At 43.1% G+C, this 24670-nt stretch overlaps 1 protein-coding gene across 6 annotated transcripts in view; it reads left to right on the top strand.

The window, feature by feature from the left end:
* The window catches only part of LOC111254352 (uncharacterized), a 50851-nt gene extending 26568 nt beyond the window's left edge, over nt 1-24283 (top strand). For 4 of the 6 annotated variants that reach the window (XM_022815091.2, XM_022815088.2, XM_086974721.1 and 1 more), the window contains 4 exons: nt 9847-9934; nt 18901-19299; nt 19574-22130; nt 23188-24283. In XM_022815091.2, the coding sequence (XP_022670826.1) occupies nt 18907-19299; nt 19574-21151 (1971 nt within the window). In that variant the 5' untranslated portion in view covers nt 9847-9934; nt 18901-18906 and the 3' untranslated portion in view covers nt 21152-22130; nt 23188-24283. Of the gene's footprint in view, nt 1-9846; nt 9935-10612; nt 11981-18900; nt 19300-19573; nt 22131-23187 lie in introns of those variants that run through there. The other 2 variants (XM_086974720.1, XM_022815090.2) reach the window with 2 other exon arrangements.
* The last annotated feature ends 387 nt before the right edge of the window (nt 24284-24670 follow it).

Genomic DNA, 24670 nt, shown 5'->3' with positions numbered 1-24670 from the left:
GCCGGCGGTATCTAGTCGTCGCCGAAAGTTTTGACAGTTTTTCCCGCTATATATATTTAGGCTTGGTAAATGAAAGCTGGCAGAACAAAGCCAGCGAGTACGTCGCTACGTGACGTCCATGCTCTATTTGAACCTTCCTTTACGCGTTTACCGTTTGCCTTCGACTAAAGCTCTGCCAGTAGCAACGACAAGCATTGGAGTCGGAGCCCTGGGGAGCTACGAACAAGAGTAGGCACCGCTACGGATGGCGTGGACGTGCCGGAACCTTGTGGACGTTCTCCGGGAAAGATCTATGTCGCTTTCTTTCGTACTTCTGCGTTAGGTTAATTCTGCTTCAGCTGGCTCCGGCTCTTACTGTTTCTCCGTACGTTAGTGGTTTCTACAGTTTGCGCAGGGAAGTAGTTGTTAGACGATTTTGACCGAGTATGATGATGGTAAATTCTTCAAAACTCAACCTAGTAGCTAGACCATATCAGGCCCACAAAGATTACCCATTTTAGTGCTCTCTGCTTATCTAGAAGGTTAAAGATGAACCTGGGTCGAAACTTCTAGATATAGGCACAGGCCAACATTTTCTCGGAAGTCTTATTGAACAACAAACAGCCACTGTGGATAGCACTGTTTGAGGCCAATGCCAGAAAAGTTGTCGCTCATAGAGAGGAACCGTATCCTCATTAGCGTTTATTGACGCTGTTCACTAGAAGTAACGGATGCATTTAGACAGTTTTTTTCCGTATATTACAGACACAGAAAGCAGAATAAACGGATGATACGAAATGTAGCAGGCGAGCTACGTCACAGCAAGAAGCAGCACAGAGAGAGGGTCAGATAGATGTCACATATCAGATGAGGGCAAGATGTCACACTGAGAACAATTGCAAAGGAAAATCAGAAAAAAAAATGAAGGAAAATTGAGGGGCCCGCAAGTAAGTGAATGCACTCGGCGGACCACGTACAGTTATATTCAGCGCCAATGTTGCAGTACGGAATAGTGAAATAGAAATGGGTAACAGACACATCAACAACGTGAGCCTGCTAGCGCGGAAGACAGTAGCGACAGATTGAAGGGGCAGAAGCAGTCGCAAACTAGGGAAAAGGGGCAAATGCAGGGAATGCATCTCAGAGAAGGCAATTCCAAGAAAATAAAAAATACGATGCGAGAAACGGAAGGAACTGCAGGCAGTAGGAACTGGAGGCAAAAGGTACACATTCTACAGGCTTCGCAGCTAGGTAGTACTAAACGAAACTTTCAAGAGATAGGTAGACAAAGATAACCCGCTATCTGCCATGCAGTGATCTGTCCCCATATAACGAGGTTTTTGATGATTCATGTGTTTATCAGCTTTACGGCATTTGTGAACCTGTTGCTGCAACCGTCCTCGTCCTCTGCTTCCTTCCCCTGTTCCACCCCATTTTTATCGGTGTCGTTCCATCAAATTTCCTCCTTTCATTCCTGCTGCTGTTATGCCTAATATCGCTACTGTTACTGCCATTCCTATTTCACTGTTCTAAGTCGTTTACAGCGCTTCCCGTTCTTCGTTTTCTTCCCCCCTAATAACTCAAATCGCAGTAGTCTTGTGCTCCCCACGCCCCCTCCTTTTTTCGGAGGCTTTTTTCTCTCAGAGTTTGTGAACAAACTCTACAGCTTCACAAACTGCGTCAGACGTCTTATTACATCACATGATCTATTGATGATGGCCGTAGTAGATACAAACGAAGCTGCTGCAGCCATAACAGCAGAGGCCCCGCACATCAGCGAGCGGGACCAGTAAGAGGAGCAAGAAGTGAGACCGAAATTGACTGGGGAGCGCACTAGAAAGTGAAGGCTGCAGAGAAGACACTGAAGGATGAGGACTAAGGGGGATGGAGGCTGCCAAAGAAAGAAAAGGTTTGACGATGTCAGCCAGACTGGCAAACAAGAATAAAGCGGCAACATTGGCGTAGATTGAAAATCAATGCTGGTGGCTTCAACTGTGGGTGAAGTAGTAGCAGGGGAAAGTGCAAGCTGCGGTAGCTGCTATAGTAGCGTGCTGGGCCTCTGCAGCTCAACCTAAAAGCTTGACGAAAAAAAACGAAGGCAAATGTCTGGCATAATGTTTATTTCCTTCCTTTAGGCTGCTTTATATTTGTCTTATTTATATCCTTACTTGTCGGTGAAGGTTTTTGCGGCGCTGCATATAAATGTACTACTGCGTTAAAAAACAAAACATTATCAACGAAACATCAATGACAAATACGGTTACGTCTAACTAACATAAAAAAAGTAAGCGGCCTCCTACGGTCAGTAAAAGTTTATGTCAGTGTCTGTGAAAGAACCTTATTCAGTGATGGACCGCAAATACTTTCCAGCCCAGTAGTATCCTCGTTTCTATAACACTTCTAACCTCAGCTACCCGCTGTAATATGGTAACAAAAAGCGGAGAGATTTGCAAAGAGAAGGAGGCAGAAAGAGATTGTCTATCTTTCAGCCCTTAAAAAATCCAATAGTCAAAGCGTCGGCCTTCCGAATCCGAAGCGACATAGAAAACGCCTTTAGTCGACTGTCCGCTGCTCGGCTGCCTGGAACCAGATCGAGTGTTCGCTTGTACAAACAGTAGCAGTACCCGTTTAGATTTAGGCTGAAAAAAAGCCGGCAAATAGGCGAGCATGATGGTGGTACCTGAGCTCCTCGAAGTTCCCGTCTGCTCCTGCGCTTTTTGCGGGCACGTGTGCCTGCTACGCGAATGTTGGGGAAGAATCTCTTTCGCTGTCCAAGATACCAGACAGAGGTAGGACGACAGAAAAGAAGGTTTGCTACGGGATTGCTGCTACTACTATTGGCTCGGCTGTTGCATTCGTCTAAGTGTCGAGTGCCGGGTGCGGGGCATAGAAACGTCTTATCGACTACTCGCCCCCCTGACAACGGGAGTCAAAAAAGACAGGGCGGCGGAAGAAAGAGAAGCTGGCCTGCAGCCTCTTCGTACTTACTGAGTTACTCCACTAGCTAGAATAGGCTGTGCCGGCCAGCCAAAGCTCAGACTGACCGTCCAGTGTCCCTTCTCGGCCCTTTCCTTGGGGCAGTTTGCCTTGACGGACAGCCAGCCAGCCAGCCGGCCATTCATAAGCATCAAATTGTTTTGCAAGCTCTGGAGCTTTAGTAAGGTCGGCAGAATCGCAGCTGCGCGAAATAGATTTACGAAAAGAAGACGAGAGCGACTTATTCGCACAGAGATATTCGCAGATAGAGACAACCCATTGTTGAGTCTCATTTAGTCATTTCTGAGTAGGCCAAAGAGGGACGGGGGCAAAAAAAAGGAACTCAATAGCTTTGGGTCATGTGGTTTTTTAACGACGACGATCTCTCATGATACGGACGTCAAAGAAATGTCGCTGAAACACTTTAGATCTGTTTTTTGCTTTCTCTGGTATCGCTTCACAGAATGTGACGAAACTGGGTACTCTACAGTAAACATAGCCAGGCACATCAGTGATTTGAGCATCAGCAATTGAGCTGGAAGTTCGGACGCTTGCAAACTGAACCACAGATCGCCATTAAACCGCTTAGTATAAGCGATAAAATTAATAGAAAATTTTATTTTTAGATTACTTTTCATTTGCTATGATTGCGCAGGCGATGACACTGCTGTCTGACCTTTTATTAAGGCAAGTCACTTGGCTACGTTACGGGCCGCCCACCCTTGAGTTGGCAAACTAATAGATAGCTATATTACCAATTTACTGGACTGCTGCGTAACTTCCGTTACAGCTCGACAGCTGCTATGGCAAAAGTTCTTATTTAAAAACGGGAATTATTGACTGTGGCGGCGGGCACGCGTCTGTTGCATAGATCCGTATTCCATATTGAACAGTGTTGTTATTTAAAGTGCCACAACTCAAGTATAGAGTATTCGAGGCCGACTAGACGAGCGAATATCATCGCACTCGATCCAAAAAGCAACTCCGTCGTGGGCGCCTTCAACCGACTTGCTGCACATTAGAGCGCCACCCATACCTTTCTTCGTCCCTGTGGCCATCAGGCGCACGTTATACGCATAGGCGCACTACAGGCTGTTCGATCAGACTGTCCGATACGTATCGTTTGGGTGGCATGTAGGCTCATCCGAGGGTCCCAGGCTCGGCTGTGAACTGACGTAACAGCCAACCGAAGTACCGTATTCAGAAGTCCAGTCGATTTTTCAGTTTTGTTTAATATGACCATTAATGTATAGTATAATCAAAATTTTGCTGAAAGTGAAAAATGTCTATTCTTTAATCTTTTCACTTAAGTTTGCATATAGATTATCACAACGATATTTATTTCTCGAAGAGATATAATCATATGATAAGCTAGGTTATTCATTATCACTGTCAAGAAATACATAGTTGTATCCGTATCTCGATGTAGGCTAGTGTACATAGTTAGACGAAATCTTCAGACTAGTCGCCCTGAGAACGTTTCTTCACGAAACTACTGCTGCAGCAGTGACAACTGTGTATCCCGTGTTCTCATCTTCCTCCAGAAGGATTAAGGTTCTTGTCATTTTCGCCTCGCTAATTGCGAGCCTGAATAACGGGGCTTGGGGCCACCATAAAATAAATGTGACATTTAGCCTGTTTGTGGCCGAACGGCAGAATAGGTATAGATCGCAAGCCGTAAGTGCCCAGTAAGTACGCTGTATCCAGACGACGTCAACTTAACGTCGCCGGAACACTGAATATCCGCAATGCCCTCAGTAATGGCCAGCTAGTTTCCCACGGCGGCTGTTATTGCAGCAGTAGAGGTGCTCGTAACTTGAAAAAAATGTACAGAATAAGAGCACCATCCACTGATGTATATGTCCGAATGGAAATTCGACTATCCGCAAATAATGTGGACTCGTCGAATTAAAAAGCCCAGTGACTGCCACCCAGACACGGCATGTCGCGACAAATTGATCGTTAAAATTACCATTTCCTAGTTTCGTTGCTTGGTCAAGTTGAAGTGAAGAGTATGTCCTTACGTTATTTTTAGGCCCCAGCCCTGCTCAATGGATGAACGATTAGATATGAACGCGCGTTAAAGTTCAGCAGGGGAAAGCACCAGAGAGGGAGGATTAGCAGGAGGCAACTGCCAATTCAAGGACGACTTCGTTGTCCAGTGATCAACTATAGATGTTGATTGGATGGTCGAACGGCCTGACATGTCTGGAGCAAGGGCCGACTGGAGCTCTAGATTTCGAAGCTCTAAATGCGAAAGCTGCGCCGACGGCGCTATCTCTCTTTTTATAATCCAAATTACGTTGGAAGAGGATTGAGGAACTCTGCAAATTGGATCCCATTGTTTTTCTAGTGTCATGGCTTGTGTCCATCATTCCCTTTGTGAGGAGTAGTTGGTATTGTCTGGTATTCAATCATCGCTGGCTCGTTCAATTGTATCGGCGGAATTCCGCTATGCACCCAATATGCATGCACTCGATACGGTTTGCGCATTTCCGCTAACCTGATCGGATTAACCGTCGTTGTATTGGAAAATAGTCGGAATAATCTAACATTTTTCTTTTTCCATATTAGGATTAATTGATAATCATGTACACAGTATGAAAACCTTCATTTTAAACAGTGTATTCATTTAACTTGCTCTCAAGCGATCTGGTCCTAATCATTTTGATGAATTAAAGCGCGAAACAGTTGCCTCTTGTGCTCACCTTAATAGCATCCATCGCTCATGGAACTAGTTGAATACAAACACCGCGAAGGAAATATCATTAACCATTTTTATAAATGAAAAAATTACGTCATCTTGACTTTTACACGATTTAAACTAGCGCGTTCTTTACTTTAAACCTAACGATAGACGAGTTCAATAGTATAGCCAGCTCATTTGAGGTACACTTGCCGAGCCAATGGGGAAGTACAACTTTACGCTGCGATCACCCTACAGATTTCAACGTTTTTCTTTCATGGCCCAAGGAAACGTTGCGCCTGCACTTAGTCTAGCTTTTTTTTTGCCTCTCGGAAAAGATTAACTCTATGAAATATATGTCTGGCGATTAAGGTTTGTACAATATACCCGATAGCGAAGCCGGGTGCGAACTTATTCCGACAATGCGTTGAGGCGCGTGGCGCCGTCCAATGACAGCCCTTAAGCATTAGCTGTATGTCTTTTTAAATAGTATGAACACTTTCTTGTCTAAGTCAGTGCCCATTTTAATGATAGTTTTCACTAATTGCCTGCTCCAATGGAAGCACATTCGCAGAGAGCAAAGCTGCTTGTAGATGGAAGCAGTCTTTATTTAGAATCTCTTCCTACACCCTCGTTTCGTGCATCTGAGAGCGCGTCGTATACATTGCGCTGCTTACACGATCGGGAATGGCTGAAAATTGCGAACGCGCTTGATTTCTGGTGAATATGATGTCAGTGGTGGTTATGTATCGAAGGAAAAAAGAGCTCTGCGCGTACTTTGGCACGAGCGTTTTAAATGTAGAACAGAGCAGCCAGTAAGGGTATGTATCCATCCGAAACGAAATAAAATTGGTGGGATTAATAAAGTCTAGAATCGTCTTTTCATAGCGTCGGTGGCAAATAAATCAGATTTTTTGTCGCTACGTCTGTGTAAGAAATATTGAACACTGAAAGAATATGTGCGGAGAAGAGTTTCATTTCGCCTTCGTTGCCATCCGGCACACGATACGTCTTTACGACACCATACGAATAATTTCTCCATTGTCGCCATTTTCGGTGCTTTCCTATTTTGCTATCGCGATTTACATAGTAGTACACTGCCGCCGTCACTATACTCATACACGCGTAACGATGCAAGAAATCTCTTGGTTCTTCGTCCCGGGGGGAAGTTTTCCCGAAACGTCGGGGGGCAGTAAGCTGCGGCCTCGTTCGATGACTATCTCATAATGTGGCGTATCATACAAAGTGAACCACGCCTCGGCGATCTAACTAACGGAAACATTTGCTTTCTCAATAGCTCCCTTAATGGTACCGACGTGAGGCCTTTGCCATGTAACCTCTCCGCGATCGCAACACTTTTCATCTATCCTCCTTTCGACCCGACGTACACCCAGAGTTAACCGACGTGCTTGCACGTATTTCAACGGCAGCGCCAAGTGCGGGAGAGTTCTAGACCTAACATTGTATACGATGAATGTGTCGATGCGACCAAAAGACGACGACTTCGACGGCTATACGGTCACCCTGTTAAGAGGCATCGAGCTCAGAGGATGTTTTGAGCACATATGGTTGTTGTGTGACACACAAATCAGTAGAGATGGGCCACCGCACTGTCGGCGTAGTTATTAGCAATGGCAATGAACCGACTGACGAAAATGACGCTAGTTGTTTAAGCAAAGAGAAAAAAGAAGTTTGAATGAATCACCTCTTATCAGTGGCGAAGGTTACTGCAGAGCTTCTGATGTATAGCGGTATATGGCCAAGCTTACTGACTTAACATTATTCATTTATATTAATATTTTCATGAATTGAATCAACAAAAACGATAGTCATCTATAGGTAGGGCACAGTTTAGTAAGAAGCAGGCATTTGTTATCTATGCCCTGTCTGATTACCTAGTATTGCATGCAAAAGGGGTCCTGATTTTGTTGAGCGGGTCGACTCGAGACGGAAACACGCCTTATGTGGTAACTTCTGTAAAAGAAACCAGTTTTGCAAAAGACTCTGCTAGTATATGAGCCTGTTTACTAAGGTGAAAAAATAAAAGGCTCTGTAGGGGGCGCTTTGTCATCTGAGCCTTCAGACGGTATGCCGCGCATCTGCAGCAGATATCCACAGCAGCCCGACTTTCCCTTGTGAAAAATTGCCCATACTGAATCCTCCGACTTTGCGAAAGTTCATCGCTGGGCCGCGTACTGCCCCTTGACGGATGTCATGCGCACCCTGTGCCCGGCGGTAAGGTGCCTCGGCAGAGAAAGCGCTGCTGGTGGTGGCGGCAAAAGGGTTATAGTGGACACGTGTATAGAGGGCAAAAGTTATAAAAATCGGGGATCTTTTTATGGGTGAGCAGAGTCGACAAGAAAAGAGCGGATGTTGATGAGTAAGAAAAGAAACATTGACCTTCAGATTCTTCCGTAGTCACCAGAGGGTAAACTCCTTATACGATGATAAAGAGAAACTTAAAATGAACGCCTAGTTATTATGGTTTTTGAGTAAGTCAATTTAGCGCTGCTGGATTGGTTAAAACCTGAACCTAGATAAGGCTGGTTGGAAGGTGAATGAAAGAAAGCCAAGAGAGCAAGGGCAAAGAGGTAGGCAAAATGACGAAGCAAACTGGCTCTCTAAGTCTGTAATGGACCGATGTACCTGAACTGCGAAGGACAAACGAAACTCTTTATGATGAAACACACGTGGGAACTGTGCCGGCTTTCCTTTACCAAATTTCGGCTACTATGCAAGTGGCATAAGGGACATTGCTAAGCCTTAAGCACACAAGGCTGTTTCAACACCTCGTACGGATATATCCCTGCCATGCAAGCTTCACTCCATCCTATGTGATAGCGAAGGGAAAGGCGGACACGCAAAGTCATGGAGGCTTGAAACTAAAAATTCCCAAACTATATTCTAGCTTTCAGAACATTGGTCGTTGTATATTTCAGCTTATATCGCAATGGAATAAATTCGCCAAAAGAATTGCTTTAAAAACCAAACGTATTTGATTGGCTATCCCAAAATTTACCTAATGTCCTTTGAATGGAAGCTGGTTCTTCAATACAAACTCTAACTATACTCTCAAATATAATCACCACACAGATACAAAGGAAAAACGCGTTACGTTTGAATGCAGACACAGCTCTTAGTAACGACAATAGCAGTAACAATAGCAAGAATTCGTGCATGCGATGAGGAGGGTCCAAATTGGCTTCACAGGATCCGCTAAGGGCATACCTCTCTAAAGCACACACGAATAAACTTATTCATGTAGAGGGCGCATGAGTTATGAATGTTGCCAATCGCCCGCCCGTCCATCCATCTGTATGTCCAAACGAGGTTAGACACCGCTGTATAGCGTATACATGCATATACCTAAGCAACTTGTGTTGTTCTAACGGTTGCATTAGGCTAGGCCAGTTTAATACAAGTGAACGAAGATAAGGCTGCGAAAATTTTCCCATAATAATTGGGTTCGAGGCGAACGGCCTGCTGCGTGGCTACTGGAAACGCACCTGCGTAGGCTCCTGTTGTAAAGTTTCATATACATTTCCGATCTCTTCGAATACCTCCTCCTCACTCCCATTTTCTCTGCTCCCTGCACTTCGTCCGGCGACCTTTGCACGCTTACGCAGCGACTACAGCTTCTCGCTTCCAATTTATCTCCTCGTTCTTCTACCTAGCCCAAGCCAAAACCGACTTCTTGGATAGCACCACCAATTAAAAGCTTCTTTCGAACTACTTTCCTCTACGTAGTTTTATTAGCAGTAGACTGATGATATGCGTTCATACGCTTTCATGGGCTGGACGTGGTAGATGGTAGTCGTGATGCAAGTAGTAGTGATGGAATACCGTAGTAATATGGCAAGGGCCGCTATATATAGTACTTCTCGTGTGGCTTTGTTTTTGTCGAGACAAAAATAGCGCAGGAGACAGCAACCGGGCCTATAGCTCATACGTGTGACTATGTAGATGAAAACGTGTCTCAATATTCATCTATTCAAGGTGATTAGAAAGGTCAATAGCGAGGTGTAGGACGGGCGACTTTTTAATTCTTTGATTCTCTTTTTCTGCGTCTGCAGAATTATATATCGGGCCTTGAATCGAGGGCCTATGTTAGTGTCGCCTTGATTTATACCTACCAGGAACAACATTCTTTGACTACCATAAACTCATCGCTTTTGCTCGTTCGTGTTTGCTTACTCGATTTTTAGGAGAGGACGCCAAAGCAGAATTCCGGCCAGCCAGGATAGGATGAGCCCAATACTACTTGAACATCCGCCCGTGTAGGCGTCGCTAGAGGTAAGACCCAATGAACATCTCTAGCCCGACCAACTGAGGAAGGCCGAAAGAGAAAAGCAACCAAATCTGGTCTGCCCTTGCAAAACCCTACTTTGCTTTACAAGTGTCCTTGAAGTTGATAAGCTCTCCCCAATGCTTCTGGGTGACGTTACATGGCAGAAAACTAAGGAAAATTCCAATCGGAATCATGATACATAAAAATTTACCGAGTAAAAACTGCAACGGATAACGTTCCTGATTCATGAGTGACCTTACATGACTGAATATGTGTTGCCATTTTATTAACTGGGTCTATATTCAGTGGAGTAAATAAAGCAAATGATCTTAGGTTAAAAATAGCCAGAAAGGTCTTTGTTATTTTAGAAGTTTCACTAATCATCCATCTACCATATTGTTTAGCTTCAATTTTGCATATGTAGTAACTCTATGTCAGTTGCGTGTTCTACTGAAATCGATAGGAGCGCTCCATATGGCTATTTATCTTTTTATTTATAGGGCTTATATGGTTCACTATTTCGAAGCTGATACCCGATGCCACGACCCATTTGCGCATTCAAAATGGCCTTTGTTAACGTATAAGAGATCGCAATGCTTTAAATGTTTTCGTTAGTGCTGTTAATAGTACACACGTGCGTGTTTTATTGCTAACTATTATAGCTGACGGCAATGGCAGACAAATATGTATTTACTATATGTTATCGTTTGCAAAAGTTTTCTTTGTTCCTCATGAGTTTATTAACTTACTAAGTTGCAAACACAAATTGTTATTTCGCTAGCTTAGGTCAAATTTCAAATTCTAGCTATAAGCCTGTTTATAAGGACTCTATTATTCCCGGTACTTAGATAGTGAATGGTATGAGACGGATGTCCAAATACGGCGCGTTTAGACACAACACATTTCCGCATCATTCACAATAATGTCCGTTCTGTTCACATTTGCTGATGCTACTGCATCATTTTCTTTAATAAAAAAAAGATGAAAATCAAAGCAAAACACTTTTTTTTTTTTTTTGAAAAAACCATGTATCATTGGTGCCGCAGTTGTATTGACCGTAAGTGTAGGTTCGAACTTATGGCGATATTCCTACAGCCTAGTGCTTGTCAAAAACGGACATGGTGTGGACACAACGAATGGGTTTGATGGTAGATAGCAAAATGAGAGCTGAACAACGTTAGAACGAGAGTGTGACAGCAGACTGACTAGGAAAAACGTTTATGCCGTCTTTCGCGGCAGAAACAGAAACAGTTCTTTGTAGTGTTGCGTACAGCGTGCTTTTCACCGGCGTCTCCAACGGCTCGACGCTCGATCCTGTCAATGTCCCTATTGTAACTGAGCGGGAGAGAAAGCAACCGACTTACCCTCAGTTTTTCTCGCCAAGCTCAGAGCCCGTTAGAGAATGAACAGCGTCGAGCGCAAGTAAAGGAAAGAGTAGTAGGAAAAAGAGCGCAAAAAAGGGAAAAGCTAAGTGGAATACAGGCGTGAAGCAAAAAAGGCCATAGCAAGAGAAGAAACCTTCTCAACAAAGCCTTCCAATGCGTCAGAAGCAATGACGCTAGCGGCAGCGGAAACGTGTAAAAAAGAAGGACGCCCGTTACAGCCGTGGCAGCGGAGAGACAGAGCCTTGGCGCGTTGACGATGAAACGTGAAAATCAAATGTCGTCGTACTGACTTCCGGAACGTGTCAGAAAGCCTTTACTCCAAATAACCCATACACACAAACGAAGCTTTCGCCGTCTTTCTAATCGAATGGCGCTTTGGCGACCGTGCGCGATGGAGAGTAACGTTTCATAGAAAGGCAGGCTCGTGAGGGATAGATAGTTGGGTGCGATTGTGTGGGTCGGACAGACACGGAATATTGGCACATGTGTATATGTGGGAGTGTGCGCGACCAACGACGGATTTTAGACAGAAGTGATTAGGAAAATGGCTCCGGTTGGATGGAAAGGAAGGCGCCGAGCAACGTCAGGCAGAACGATTCAACGGCTTTAATCGTGCATGCAGGCGAGGCGAAAACAAACTGTGGAAGAAGGCGAGCCCAAGTGAAAGTATATTAGAGTCCTCTATTGTTTATAGAACAGCGTAACACAAGGCTAGTAATCTGCTTCAAAGTATTCGGCAACGAACATCATGTCGCGGTATATTCAGAGACAATACTAGGCGAAAAGCGGTAGAACTTTGAAGATGTAATACCTGCGCTCTAAGCGCTGGTCCAATTTGATTTTCTACTGATTCCTAAAGGCCTCTTGCCGGAACTATAGAAAAAGATATTGCTATCAAGGATAATTATCAATGAAAGTAATAGGCTTACGAAGGGCAAAATGACAATTACAATGCAACGGTTAACGACACTTCCGGATGAACGACCCGAAACGTTTAAATGGGTTAACAATTCAGTGTAATATAGCTAGCTAGCTATAAACGCATTGTGTCGTAACGTATTGCGGATTTCGTCCTCTGCACGTATGAGTGCACCTAAAAATAACGGCTAACCATTATGCTTATTTTTACATTTATTCGTCACGTGCATAGTCTGCTAACCTAGGTAATGGGTCATGCAAATGCGTGCGTCATCAAATGTGGCGCTGAACGTCAACTGTAGCTAAATTTAACGAAAACTTCTAACAAAAAATTCTACAGCCAAGGATACCCCATTTTATTATATTGCATCACAGACGGCACCGAACTTTGAGATTCGTGTTAGTTTATTATTACGTTTTACTTCGAATTAGTCATTTCACAGTTGACATAATTCTTGAGCATGATGCTAACCTGCTAACCCCTAACCTAACTATATGGAACTGTTATCGTATCCATGACATTATCATGTCTTTCTTACGGCAAGTCGTGTTGGCCTACGACGTATTTGCTCGTCTGGATATTGTTAACCACATATGAGTCATCATACTACCAGAACCCCCATGAGATCGTCAGGTAGCCTTGCCGGTGGAGGTTATACTATGACGAGTCAATCTCTGTTCTGCTTGGTTTGATATACAAGTCATATTCGGCATAAAGGAGAAAATATAAGGTCCGCATAGTTACTTCAGTTGTACACGGTTTCACTAACCTCCAGCCACGCCCTTAAACAACCAGAGATCGCTACGCCCAAACTCTGCTAGAATGTTTCAAATTTCCTCCGATCCAATACCTCTAGCGAAAGGCTCGGAAGCGGTGATGACAGGATCGATGTGGTAACGCCAGCCACTTCGTTCACTTGCTATCTATACCGTGGCAGCGTATTAGTGGGTCAGTTTGCTACTACCCCAGAAAAGCGCGCAAGGTGACACCAAATTTTCTGCAAGTCGGGCAGTACTGGACAAAGGAATGCTGTTTATCGCATTGGGTTATCGGAAGCCAGTGCCAACAAGATTGTTAAGTGCAGCTCACAATGACAGACGAGCCAACAAAATTTGGGCTGAAAGCGAGCACGATTTCGTGTACAGAGGCAGCTTAGTTTATGCTGCTTACGTGTTATTTGCTCTGCTTGCTCTGACTGGCTTTTCCAATTCAACACCCCATCTAATTTTTTCCTCTCCCGAAGGTTTGGTTGAAGCAGAAATAGCTCGACATAGCGGCTGGGCCCTACTCACATCTTCAGGGTGAAGCAGACATAACTAGCATGTCCAGCAAAGACGATAGGAGAATATCAATTAAGCGAACCCTGACTGTGGATGTGAGAAGACGCTCTAAGAAGAAAACATTGTCGGAAGAAGTTGCAACGAAACAAGTAAGATCGCTTCTGAAACTGAAAGTTGCAAATTGAAAGAAGCGTCGTCAATGTGCCCCCAAGGGCCTGATAGGCAACCAACGTCTCAGCCAGACAGGAGCATCAGGTCTAGCAAGGTCAAAAATAAGGTGTTTTTTTATCGAGGCAACCGATAGAAGAGATTTGCCCTTTGAGAGCATATTTTTAGCTAGCTTTCATTATTGTATTACTATAAGATATAGAGAGAGCATATGACAACGAAGCCTATAGAACTTCGTGGCACTTTTAAATGTTATTGTTTCAATACGATTATGAGTTTTGAACCAGTTTTCTAGCTTACGACAAATTCAACTACCAGCCCTTGACAATATGTCACTTCGTTTATGTTTTTTCAATCTTCCATTCTGAAATGTTTAATAAAATAGTAATTTACGCTTGTCTCCAAATAAACATTGCTATACGACATGCGAAATAGAAAAGAAAATACAGTATCCAAATTTCCAAAGAAATTTCCATAAGCCCGTTTCTCGAAAACCTATTTCATGCTGAATTTTGACGCTGTAGATGAAATTTTTACCAACTACTTATACGCCACGCACAAAACAGATACAAAATTTTCGGATCACTTTCTGTCCCTAACTATTAAGCCACGCTTAATTAATACCACCTCTAAAAATTGTCACAAAGGTTGAAGTACTTTAACTCTCTAATCTGGACAGCGTTAGACCTATCTGGATATTCTGGATTTTTTAAACTTTCAGATTATGCAACGACCTCATATTGAAGAGCACAAATGCTTGCTATACATGGCAAAATTGCCTCAACGATACACTGAGCTGTGTAACCATGAAGTTCGTGACCGATAGGGAAACACAGACGCTTTGTGTTCTACATAAGAGAGTATAAAATTCCACAAGACTTAATTCGGCGTATTAATAATGTTTTCTATGATTATGACATTAGAAAAGCAAAAATAACATATAGGTAAACAAAAAAATGATATGCTTTATCGTAGATTTTCTCAAGCGAAGCTCAGGAAAGGTATGCTGAAATTAAACAATAGCACTTGACAAGCATCCTCAAAAGGGCGGTCTTTAACGAAGTCAAAAAAAAAACGAGGGAACCTGTGCTTTTGTTTGAATGATGCGTAATACAGTGTTGAGTGTTACATTATAATGGCCGTACCGAGCTTGGTCCGGGATTGGTCTTCATCAACGTTCGTTTGGGAGGCATCCAATCGTTCCAGACCTGTTTGGCAACGCAATGTCTTTGTAGAAAATGAGTATGTTTGTGATAGCTTAGTGGTAACGTATTTACCTGCTAATCTTAGGGACACGTTGTGGTCTAGGTTCGAACCCATCTTTGTTTGGGGCTCAGCCGTCTAATGGAATACGTAACGGCGTTACCGAACGTAAAACTCGAAACATAAATAATGCTACGTAACGACAGGGTGAAACTTCCGCAAGAAAATTTCTAATATAAATAAATAGGCATGACGAAATTTGCATCTGTAGAATAATCTATGTGATTTAGAAATAGCCTACCACTCAAAAGTGTCACCAGGGAGCCAAATTTGAAATTTCCTCGTAGGCTATGTTTTACAGGTCTGAGATGAACTTATGCGACGATTCGTGCATCCACACTAAAACGATACTGGCTCCTGCGTCCTGAAAACCTTTATTTCGGCAGTTTTAGCGCTGACGCTTGAATTGAGCTGGTAAAATAAACAGTTGAAAGTACGGGAGATTACAAGAATTTCACTTCTATTTTATCTGGATCGAACCTTATTTCGTCCTCTGACATAAATGAGATGGGTCGTATCAATCACACATTTGTAATGTATTTTGTTAACGTAAATCTGTTGATGCAATATGTTCTATGCAACACCTTTTATCAAATTTGATATCTTTGTTAAAACCGTTATTAGTGTTAACACGCTGAAAATCACTGAGTTTCAGTTGAACAGAAGCACTTTTACCTCAATTTTATGTCAAAGGCCTATGCATATACAATGTTGTTATGCAGAGAATTAAGCTTTAGGTAAAGAATCCAAACAATAAACAATGAGTCATAAACGAACAACTTATCCATGAAATCCACCGGAAGACAGCCTTAGTGATGTAGCAATATACAATAAATGCGGTTCAACGTCAAGGGGTCCTGGTTGTATCGAGATCATCTGCTGATCCTGGTTGTAATCAGTAAACGATCTCGATCATAAGCCGTGTAGTTCTCCAAACTCAAGTAGCCTATTGCACCATTTTAGATCCCGCTTGGCATGACGGATGGCATAATACTTTCAGGGATCTAAAATATATGACCTGCAAGAGATAGAAAAAAGGACGGTCCTTCTACATCGAATACCTCTAGTGGTTTGTTTGCGAAGATGACCATTTGATGTTTTCTCGGTAATTGACATAGCCGATACAGTGTTTTCAGGACCTACATTCAGGACCTGTCTGTGCTAACAAACGGATGTTACAGTCTAGTCGCTGAAACACTTATGCATTTAGTGAATGTAGCCCTGTCTTGTCAGAACTACCGAGTCTCCGAAACCCGCTGCATGCAACAATGATTACTTTGTATACGAAGCATTTCTCTGCTTACGCAAATGGCCATAATCACCGAAGGTTCTCGGTGCACCGAGAGCTTAACGGCGAGCGGGTTTTTTCAAATTCGCTGCGACGCATAGTTCCGCACTAGGCGCTCAAATAATACGCGATGGAAAAACGCACGCAATCGAATCATTACGCAGTAAACTGTTTTCGTCACACAGTGCACCCCCCCCCCGGGGGGGGGATAAGCCTCTCGCAAGCACGCTGTTGACCACGCGATGCTCTCGCCAACTTTCGTTCACAGAGCCACTCACTGAAATTTATAAATACACAGCGCAATGTCCCATGAACACGAAATTCAAGTCAAGCGAATTAGTAGATGAAGCATATATATATACATGCATATAGGTATTGGATGCATTGGTACCCAATGGCATCTAGGTATCAAGGTCCTGCAAAATGCATAGCTAGTTGTCCAGGTCAGACGTTACAATGACACATGGGAATGATGTGAATTATACAACTGATCCAAAGTCTGATAACTTCAGTCAATGAGATGTTAATGCGTCTACTTATCAAAGGAAAAACAGGTAGAGAGCGAAACAAGACATCAATTGCAGCTGCTATGGAAACGTAGTTTTTTTTCTTCGCTGTTCTGTCCGAGCCGAAATCTCAGTTCGTCAATAATTAAACATTGTTGTACTATCAAATTAGTTCACGATATATTCGCAGCGGGCTTAATTGAGATCTTAGCTACAAGCGTTTCGTGGTACTCCCGTAACAACGTAAGGCAAAGAACCTTTCGAATACATAAGCAGCCAACCATGGACTACACATAACCGAATCACTGTTGGCCATATTTTTACTTACAGCTCTTGAGAACTACTTTCCACCAAATCTCATATTGTCGATAAAGGCCTTATAATGCATAAGGGGGCCAGCCACGAACTACTTTTATCACGTGCTCTTCGTCCCCAGAAAGTTTTTCATGCATGCAGTATACAGGGACTATTACGCCGCCACTAGCTTCTCTAGAACCTAATGATCCAGGAGAACACAGCTGCTTAGCAACGACCGAGCAAGTGTTGCTAGGCAGCAGAAGGAAAAGCTACTGCATTCGAAGATGATCGTTAACCTCACGCACTCATCGGATTGACTTCGATATGCCCTCTCATGTCATCCAACTCTTTTTAAATATAGCCCTCTTTCTTTTTGTAGTTACGACAAGCTTTTCAAATCAAGATCATGTAGAGTCCATTTTCGTCACGCATCCCACAACGGCAATCACGCCCCTAATGTGACTTTTTAAACAGAAGTAACATATAATACGTTGTCTTGCTTAGGCGACATTGCTTTTAGATTAGAAATTATAATAGATACATGTTACAGTACATGTGATAAAATTGAATATCACCATCTATGTAGGATGATCCATTATCGACGATTTGGCTGACAAAATGTAATACGCTGAATAGCTGCAAGAGCATCGTAAATATTTTGTCGGCAGTCATTTGAAATATGTATCAAGCCAATCCTCTACGCTAATGGGCTCTCGACACCCCAGGGAATTGGGCGCGTCTACAATAGTTCAGTATAGCGTTATATCGTACATGTTACGCGGACGTTTCGACCAATGTCCTCACAGTAGACCCGTTCCTCTGACATAATAGGTTATTTGACCCGAATTGTACCAACAACATTGTTAGAGTTTCCTGGACTACCGCCCTCAACCCGGGTCGTCTGTGACTCTCCATTCGAGTTCCTGTTCACAAAACAACAATAGTAGCAAAAGAATCCAGCTATCCAGGTGTTGATGTATGTAAAGCGGCAACCCTACGTTAATGTCTACACAAATACATGCTGAAGGTCAGTACCAGGGAGCACCTTTACGAAGGACTATGTACAAGGCCGAAATCATCGTGCCGCCATACCTCTGCGTGCATGCAGTAATCCGGCGCGAGGACAAGTGCCTCAATAGGCATAACGCCAGGGAACAGGATACTGACAGGATGATAAGTCAAGATTAATACTAGTGCTAATTGTATGCCTTTCTCTAAAGCGGATGAGCCGGAAAAAGGGGTACCAATATAAGTGGCTATTTAGTTACAGAAAGGTAATCTATTTAGAAAATTGATAAAATATGGGAAAACAAATAACTAAATCAGTCAGAATGCCCGGTGTGCGTTTTGATGCTTCCATCGTTGCGTATGAGTGATAATACGATCATGCTGTAGAATTGCAATTGCAGTATTTAGTTATATCCACATGTGAATTATGCATGAATCTCTCAAATGAAATTCACGGAAAACGGACATTTACAGGCCATAAATTTGGCCTGTTTGCTTTCAAAACACTGGGGGTTTCTGACTCTGTCACAACTAACCTATTACGGTGTGCCACCAGTTTGTAGCTCTTGCATGCGGCAAACCTGTGAGAACAGTTTAATGATGATGACTTTTATTGGACTTATATAGGTAGAATGAAAATCTATTTATATCTAGCAAGTTTAGTCGAATCACGGTGATATCTTATAGAACAAAGCAAATGTTTATATCTTACAATGCATATTAATGCAATGTCAGGCAAATAAGTTGTACAACTACTATATGACGTAATTTAGTTTATAGTCGTTATTACTTGTGTTAACCTAAATATACGGTCCTTATCAGTGCTGGTCTTCCATTTACATTTGCCTTCGTTTCAGGAGGAGATGCGAGCCTCATCGTTACCCCTCGGGGTCCTCTGGGGAGGTCTCTTGTTGATTATACAACGGATCAGCTTCTCTGAGGCATGGCGGGGCTTCTGCCCTTTACGATGCCATTGTAACGATGACGAGCTCGCAGTCCGTTGCGACGACGCATCCTTGGACGTGATTCCCATTACGCTGAATCCAGGCCTGCGGGAGCTCCATTTATCACGGAATAATATTAAAAATATTCTCGGTTCGTTCAGCGTCTATGCCCAGCTGGAAAATTTGAACGTGAGCTATAATCAACTGGCGAACCTCAACAAAAACAATTTTCACTTACGTCACCTCAAGCGATTGGACCTCGGAAACAATTATGTGGAACAGGTCAATGCAGAAACGTTTAAGGGATTACAGGTAAATAAATAGGAATGCAGTTTATTATTACTATTATCAATTACTGTATATATCTAAACTCAAAAATAATGGTTAGGCTATATATTTGGCAAACCTAGTTGCAAAAGTTTTGAAGAATATACTCAATGGAAGGCTTCATCAGTACTAGCAGCTCAGTTTTTTAAAATACCTGATGTTTTCCCAATATTAGACACTTGCTCGTAAGTAAAGCTTAGAAGACAGATGCCCAGTGTAGCAAAGTAATAATAAATGGCTACATTTCTTACTATTCCAGAACCTAAACGAACTCAACCTGCACAGGAACTCACTCAGCACATTACCAGCTCGGGCGTTCCACGACATGCGCAACCTTGAAATTTTGGACCTATCACAGAACCAGCTCGTCAAGGTCGACTCTGCGGCCTTCATCGGTCTAGTGCGTTTACACAGACTCATCTTACGCGCAAATTCGTTTGAAGAGATCCCGAGTGAAGCGTTTGCCCACCTATCTCATTTGCACACGCTCGACTATGGAGCCAATTTGTTACCAAGTATACCGAATCACGCGTTCCACTACCTCAGCCGCTTACGGGAGCTATATCTAGACAGGTGTGGCATTGTATCGTTTGAACCCAACGCGTTCAGCGGACTCGTATCGCTCATCGGCCTTAACCTCCAGTACAATGCAATTGAGGAATTCCCTTCAACAAGCCTTGCGGAACTTCATAAACTCGAGGAATTGACCGTTGGAGGGAATCGCTTTACCCAAATTGAGTCAGACGACCTAAGGGTCCTGCCAGCTCTAAAGAAATTTAGCCTAACACAGTCGGAAACGTTTGAGACCATTGCTGAGGACGCATTTTCACGGACGCCGAATGTTGAACAGGTGATATTAGAAAATAACAAACTTTTTCAGTATCTGCCTGAAAAACTTTTTGCGCAGCTGCGGGTTCTAAAGCACATCAGTCTACGAGGCAACTCTTTGCAGTTCATCCCACCAAGGGCTGTACCTATAGAGCAGTTAGACTCTTTAGACGTATCTTTGAACCCGCTCGTTTGTAACTGCTCCGTAGAATGGCTTTGGACTCATTTGAGGTTCCATGAATCGATTGGCAATTACCCCAATAATAGCTCAGCAGTCCGCTGCGGCGGTCCTACCCATCTGGAGAACGAGTACATCAAGAACTTGTCAAAAGTCGATCTCGACTGCGATGGGCCGACAAAGCGTGGTATGCTTGTTGTGTGTATAGCATCAGCCTGTCTGTTAGGTATTCTAATCGCGGCAGGAGTAGCAATATGGTGGCGACGACGCTCCCAGATATTACTGATTAAGACGAAACAGTTGCAAGCAGCTTGCTGTGATGGTGTAGGCGCGGGTATACTTGGGACCTCGCCTATGGTGCATCACGCCACTGACTTACACAGTATGCACCATAGCTTGCATCATAACCATCTACATCAAGCATATCTAACGCAGGCCCATTTCGGTAGTCCTGGTGGAGGAGCTGTCCAAAGCGGCACTCTCGGAAGTGGCACTTTGCCAGGTGTTGGCAGTGGTGGGGGCGGCTTGCAACTACAGCAAGCTCAGCAACAACAATCGCCCTATCACAACGGTAGCAGTGGTTCGTCCTATTACTCGAGTCAGCACACTCTTAACTCGACGGGGTATCTGATAGCCAATCCGATGGATTCAATGATGAACCAGCATGTTTATATGACGGTCGGTCCACCCAGTCCACAGCATCAACAAAACATGCAAGGTCACAAGCCACCGCCATCTCCTCCCATGAGTCAAGCGTGCGTAAACTACTACACGATTTCAACCACCGAAAAAAAGTACAAGTCCGCAGGTGCGCCCCTTGCCTACATCTGAGCTGATAGCGTGTATAAATATTTAAAACCTTATACATCACACGCGCCTAAATAACCCACTAGATGGAGGCAACGGAACGGTGATGGTCTTTGAACCGATTGACCTTCAACAACCGTCGAAAATGCCATCAAATACTTACTGCTGTCTATCTGGGCCTATAGTAGATACCTATAACAACAGTAATAATAATAATAAAAAAACATGGGTTTGGGTGGTCGGTATGACTTTGAAGCAAAAGCTAGTGCCCATCCTCACTTGTCAAATGTCAGCCTTTGTTTTGTAGGCTATATTAAACTTAACTGACTGAGGGTTTGGGCGCGCACTTGAGCAGTGCCAATATTTGCCGTAGAAAAAGAATAAATCCACTTCGTGTAAATATAGGAAGACCAACACACAATTTCAGCATAGATAAAATAGATACGAATTGAAGACAACGCAAATTCGACAGAAGAAAGAAATTAACAGAAGACAAAGAACGGATGAAGTAAAAATACGAGTCGATTTAGTCATCATCACAAGTATATGCACACAACTCGTGTACACTTGTATAGCAGGCATGTCCGGTGACAACAAACGATGACCCTTCTCCCCAATCCAACCAACAAAAAGAAGAAGCCATTCTTTTTCCCCTGAAGCTTCCGCCTTCCTCCGCCGTTGCCGGTAATGCCACGATGAAAAGCGTGCACAATTGTAAATAAGGTTATATAAATACGATAATAACAATAGCGGTAATACTGGAAATAACAAGATGGAAAAAGTCACGGAACGTAGAAGCAGATGAAACCAATACAGCTAATAAGAGCGAGCGTAGACAGACGCTCATGTTCCTGTACACTGCACTGCCTCACATTCGCCAGAATGACGAAACAGTAGGAAAAAGCCGCCGGGACATCGCGTATGGACTAACAGAGTGGTTTTCGTCCGCAGTATCTGCCATTTTATCGGAAGATAGCTATAGCCACATAGCACTTTAAAACAGGTACGCTATTCTACAGAAAAACAATGCATGCTTTTCTCTGAATATGAGCATTCTGTATGCGTGCATGGACATGTGATATATTGCAAAAATGATTGAAAATGCAACACATATTTTAGTTGTATTAGAGATTCATCGAACTTAGGTTGCTTCTTCTAGCAGCGAAGTACGAAGATTTTCACATTCATCACTCCTAGAACTCATCACAGTTGTTGTGAAGAATCGGTTAGCGATGGCCTGACTCGAAGCTCACAAGTGGGATAGTTTCTATAGGATGACGAGATTGCAGGCAATGAAGTGCGAACAACGGTTCCGGCCCGCCAATTAAGGGGGTTCGTACCGAACTCCCGCCTCTTGCTGCTACCTAGGGAAGCCAGCATCGAGGCTCCACAAACACATCTTACACAGATTGATATATCGTTCCAATAATTAGTAACGATGGTAGGCATATCGTATGCTGGCTTTGGTTCTTCGGCTGTACGACAGGGAGCTAAATAAGGGGAATCCATTCATACCGGAAATAGGTCATTGTGTTACTTCCGGTAATCCCGCTGACTATTACCTGCATACATTGGAATATATCTACAAGAAACATGTATAGTCTGTAATAGATCCCCCTCCGATGCCCCCGCACAGAGCTGCACACAAGCTCTGTCGTACCAGCCTATGCGGTGTTGTTTCTTAGGACACGCGACCGGACTCTTAGTAACAAACCAAAACGGCTAGTGCGAGTCATACGTTGCTACCATACTCAAAAATGAGTTGACCAACATTAGTGCTATGCAACTTTGTGACCTAATAATAGAGCAAATAGAATCGAAAGAGAAGCAAAGTAACAGCCACGTTTGATAGCAGAGCATCGTCTCGCTAATCACAAGCCCATCACTCTGGCAATATTTAGCCTTAGATTAGGAATGCGTAGAATAAACCAATATGATAAGGTCGCGGCTCGTTGCATGATTCAGTGTCATTGAGTGATAAAGGCAGCCTCAAGCAGATGACGCGGCCTGTTTTGGCCACTCGAAAAATAAAAAGTAAAGAATACGTATTTGTCTTTCAGGTAACAAAGTAAAGATTGACATTGGACAGTTCGTTGGATAATCGTGATTTCACAGCCTACTACATGCGATATATAAGATATAATTGGATTAACATAGAAGCTGTTATACTATTTGACGCCATATTGACGAGAAGAGAGAAAAATTAGAGAATTGTATACGACTCAACTAACTGGCAACAGGTGCCAATATAAGAGCGTCTTCTAATTAGTGGCTATTTGATAATTATTTTCATAGCTATCGTATTCAGAGCGAACCAGACCTAAAGCAGAAACAGAGTGCGTCAATGTCACGTTAGCCTCTCGCCTGCAATATAGACAGTACCGTTAACGAGCACAAATACTGTGAGATCGAAGGGCATGGAGCTAGCGTGCGTGTGTGCGTTTGTTGCTTATAGAACATATCGGCCATTATGGGAACGCCAGTGATGAAAACGAAGCAAAGAAGGAAAAACCGAAAACGCCACACGTTCAACGGACTAACTGGCGAGAGATATTATCCTGACGATGGCACGATGACGAGTGTGGACTTGCACGCCAAAAACTCTGCCTAGTCCGTACCCCTAGTCTACGTCGACTAGGGACAGTCACGCATTTTAAATCAATGCGCCAAATACGTCGCCACCGGAAATTGTCACGGAAGTGAACGCAGTTTTGTAAACCGGAATCAGCACATCCATCCTCTCCTTGCCCGAAAATCCCCTTCGCCCTACCCCAAATCGCTCTCAACGAATCATAACGACAAAAACAATTCCTGCCAGTTATAAACTGGTCCCAATGATGATAGAAAGTGATACAGATAAGAACAGATATTTAAAAATCTACCAACCAACGCCAAAAAAAAGAGAGTATTATGTGTGGTGAACGCGTGATGATGAAATAGGGACAGGCAAACAACGACTGAGACACACGGAAAGACACACTGAGAGAACAGGTATATATATATATATATATATATATATATATATATATAATATATATATGTATAGCAAAAGTGAAAAATATTAAGAGAAAAGGAGCGAGAGGAATCGATAATAATTAATATAAGAAAACAAAGGTGGACTAATAAAGTTTTGTAAATAATAGAAGAAAGACTCGATAGTGAGCGTGGTTATTTCAAGCATGTTTAGGTAGCTGCAAGTGTCTGTACATTTAGGTACTAATAGAGCTTATTGGACAGATCTGAAATAGAGGATAGATCAGAACTAACTGGAAAAGCTTCCGGAGAGTACGCTACTACGGTTCCTCTTTTGAAACTGGTGGGAAGACGAACATTGTTAAGGTGTGCTCAAGTACAGCATATGTAAGTTATTAAAGATTTAAGTAAAAATTGCGGAATAGTGAGGACGTGAATTAGTTTTACATAATAAGTAAATTCTATACTAGCAAAATAGTGGCTATTAGAACAAAATAGATTTACCAGTGCTCTACGATCATTACGATGGGAATGTGGATGATAAAACGTAGATACTTCATCCTCTGATTA

The sequence above is a fragment of the Varroa destructor genome, unplaced genomic scaffold, assembly GCF_002443255.2.
Source record: "Varroa destructor unplaced genomic scaffold, Vdes_3.0 BEIS01000007.1, whole genome shotgun sequence".
Lineage (NCBI taxonomy): Eukaryota > Metazoa > Arthropoda > Arachnida > Mesostigmata > Varroidae > Varroa > Varroa destructor.
The sequence above is the reverse complement of the archived record's forward strand: the minus strand, read 5'-3'. Positions and strand labels throughout refer to the sequence as shown.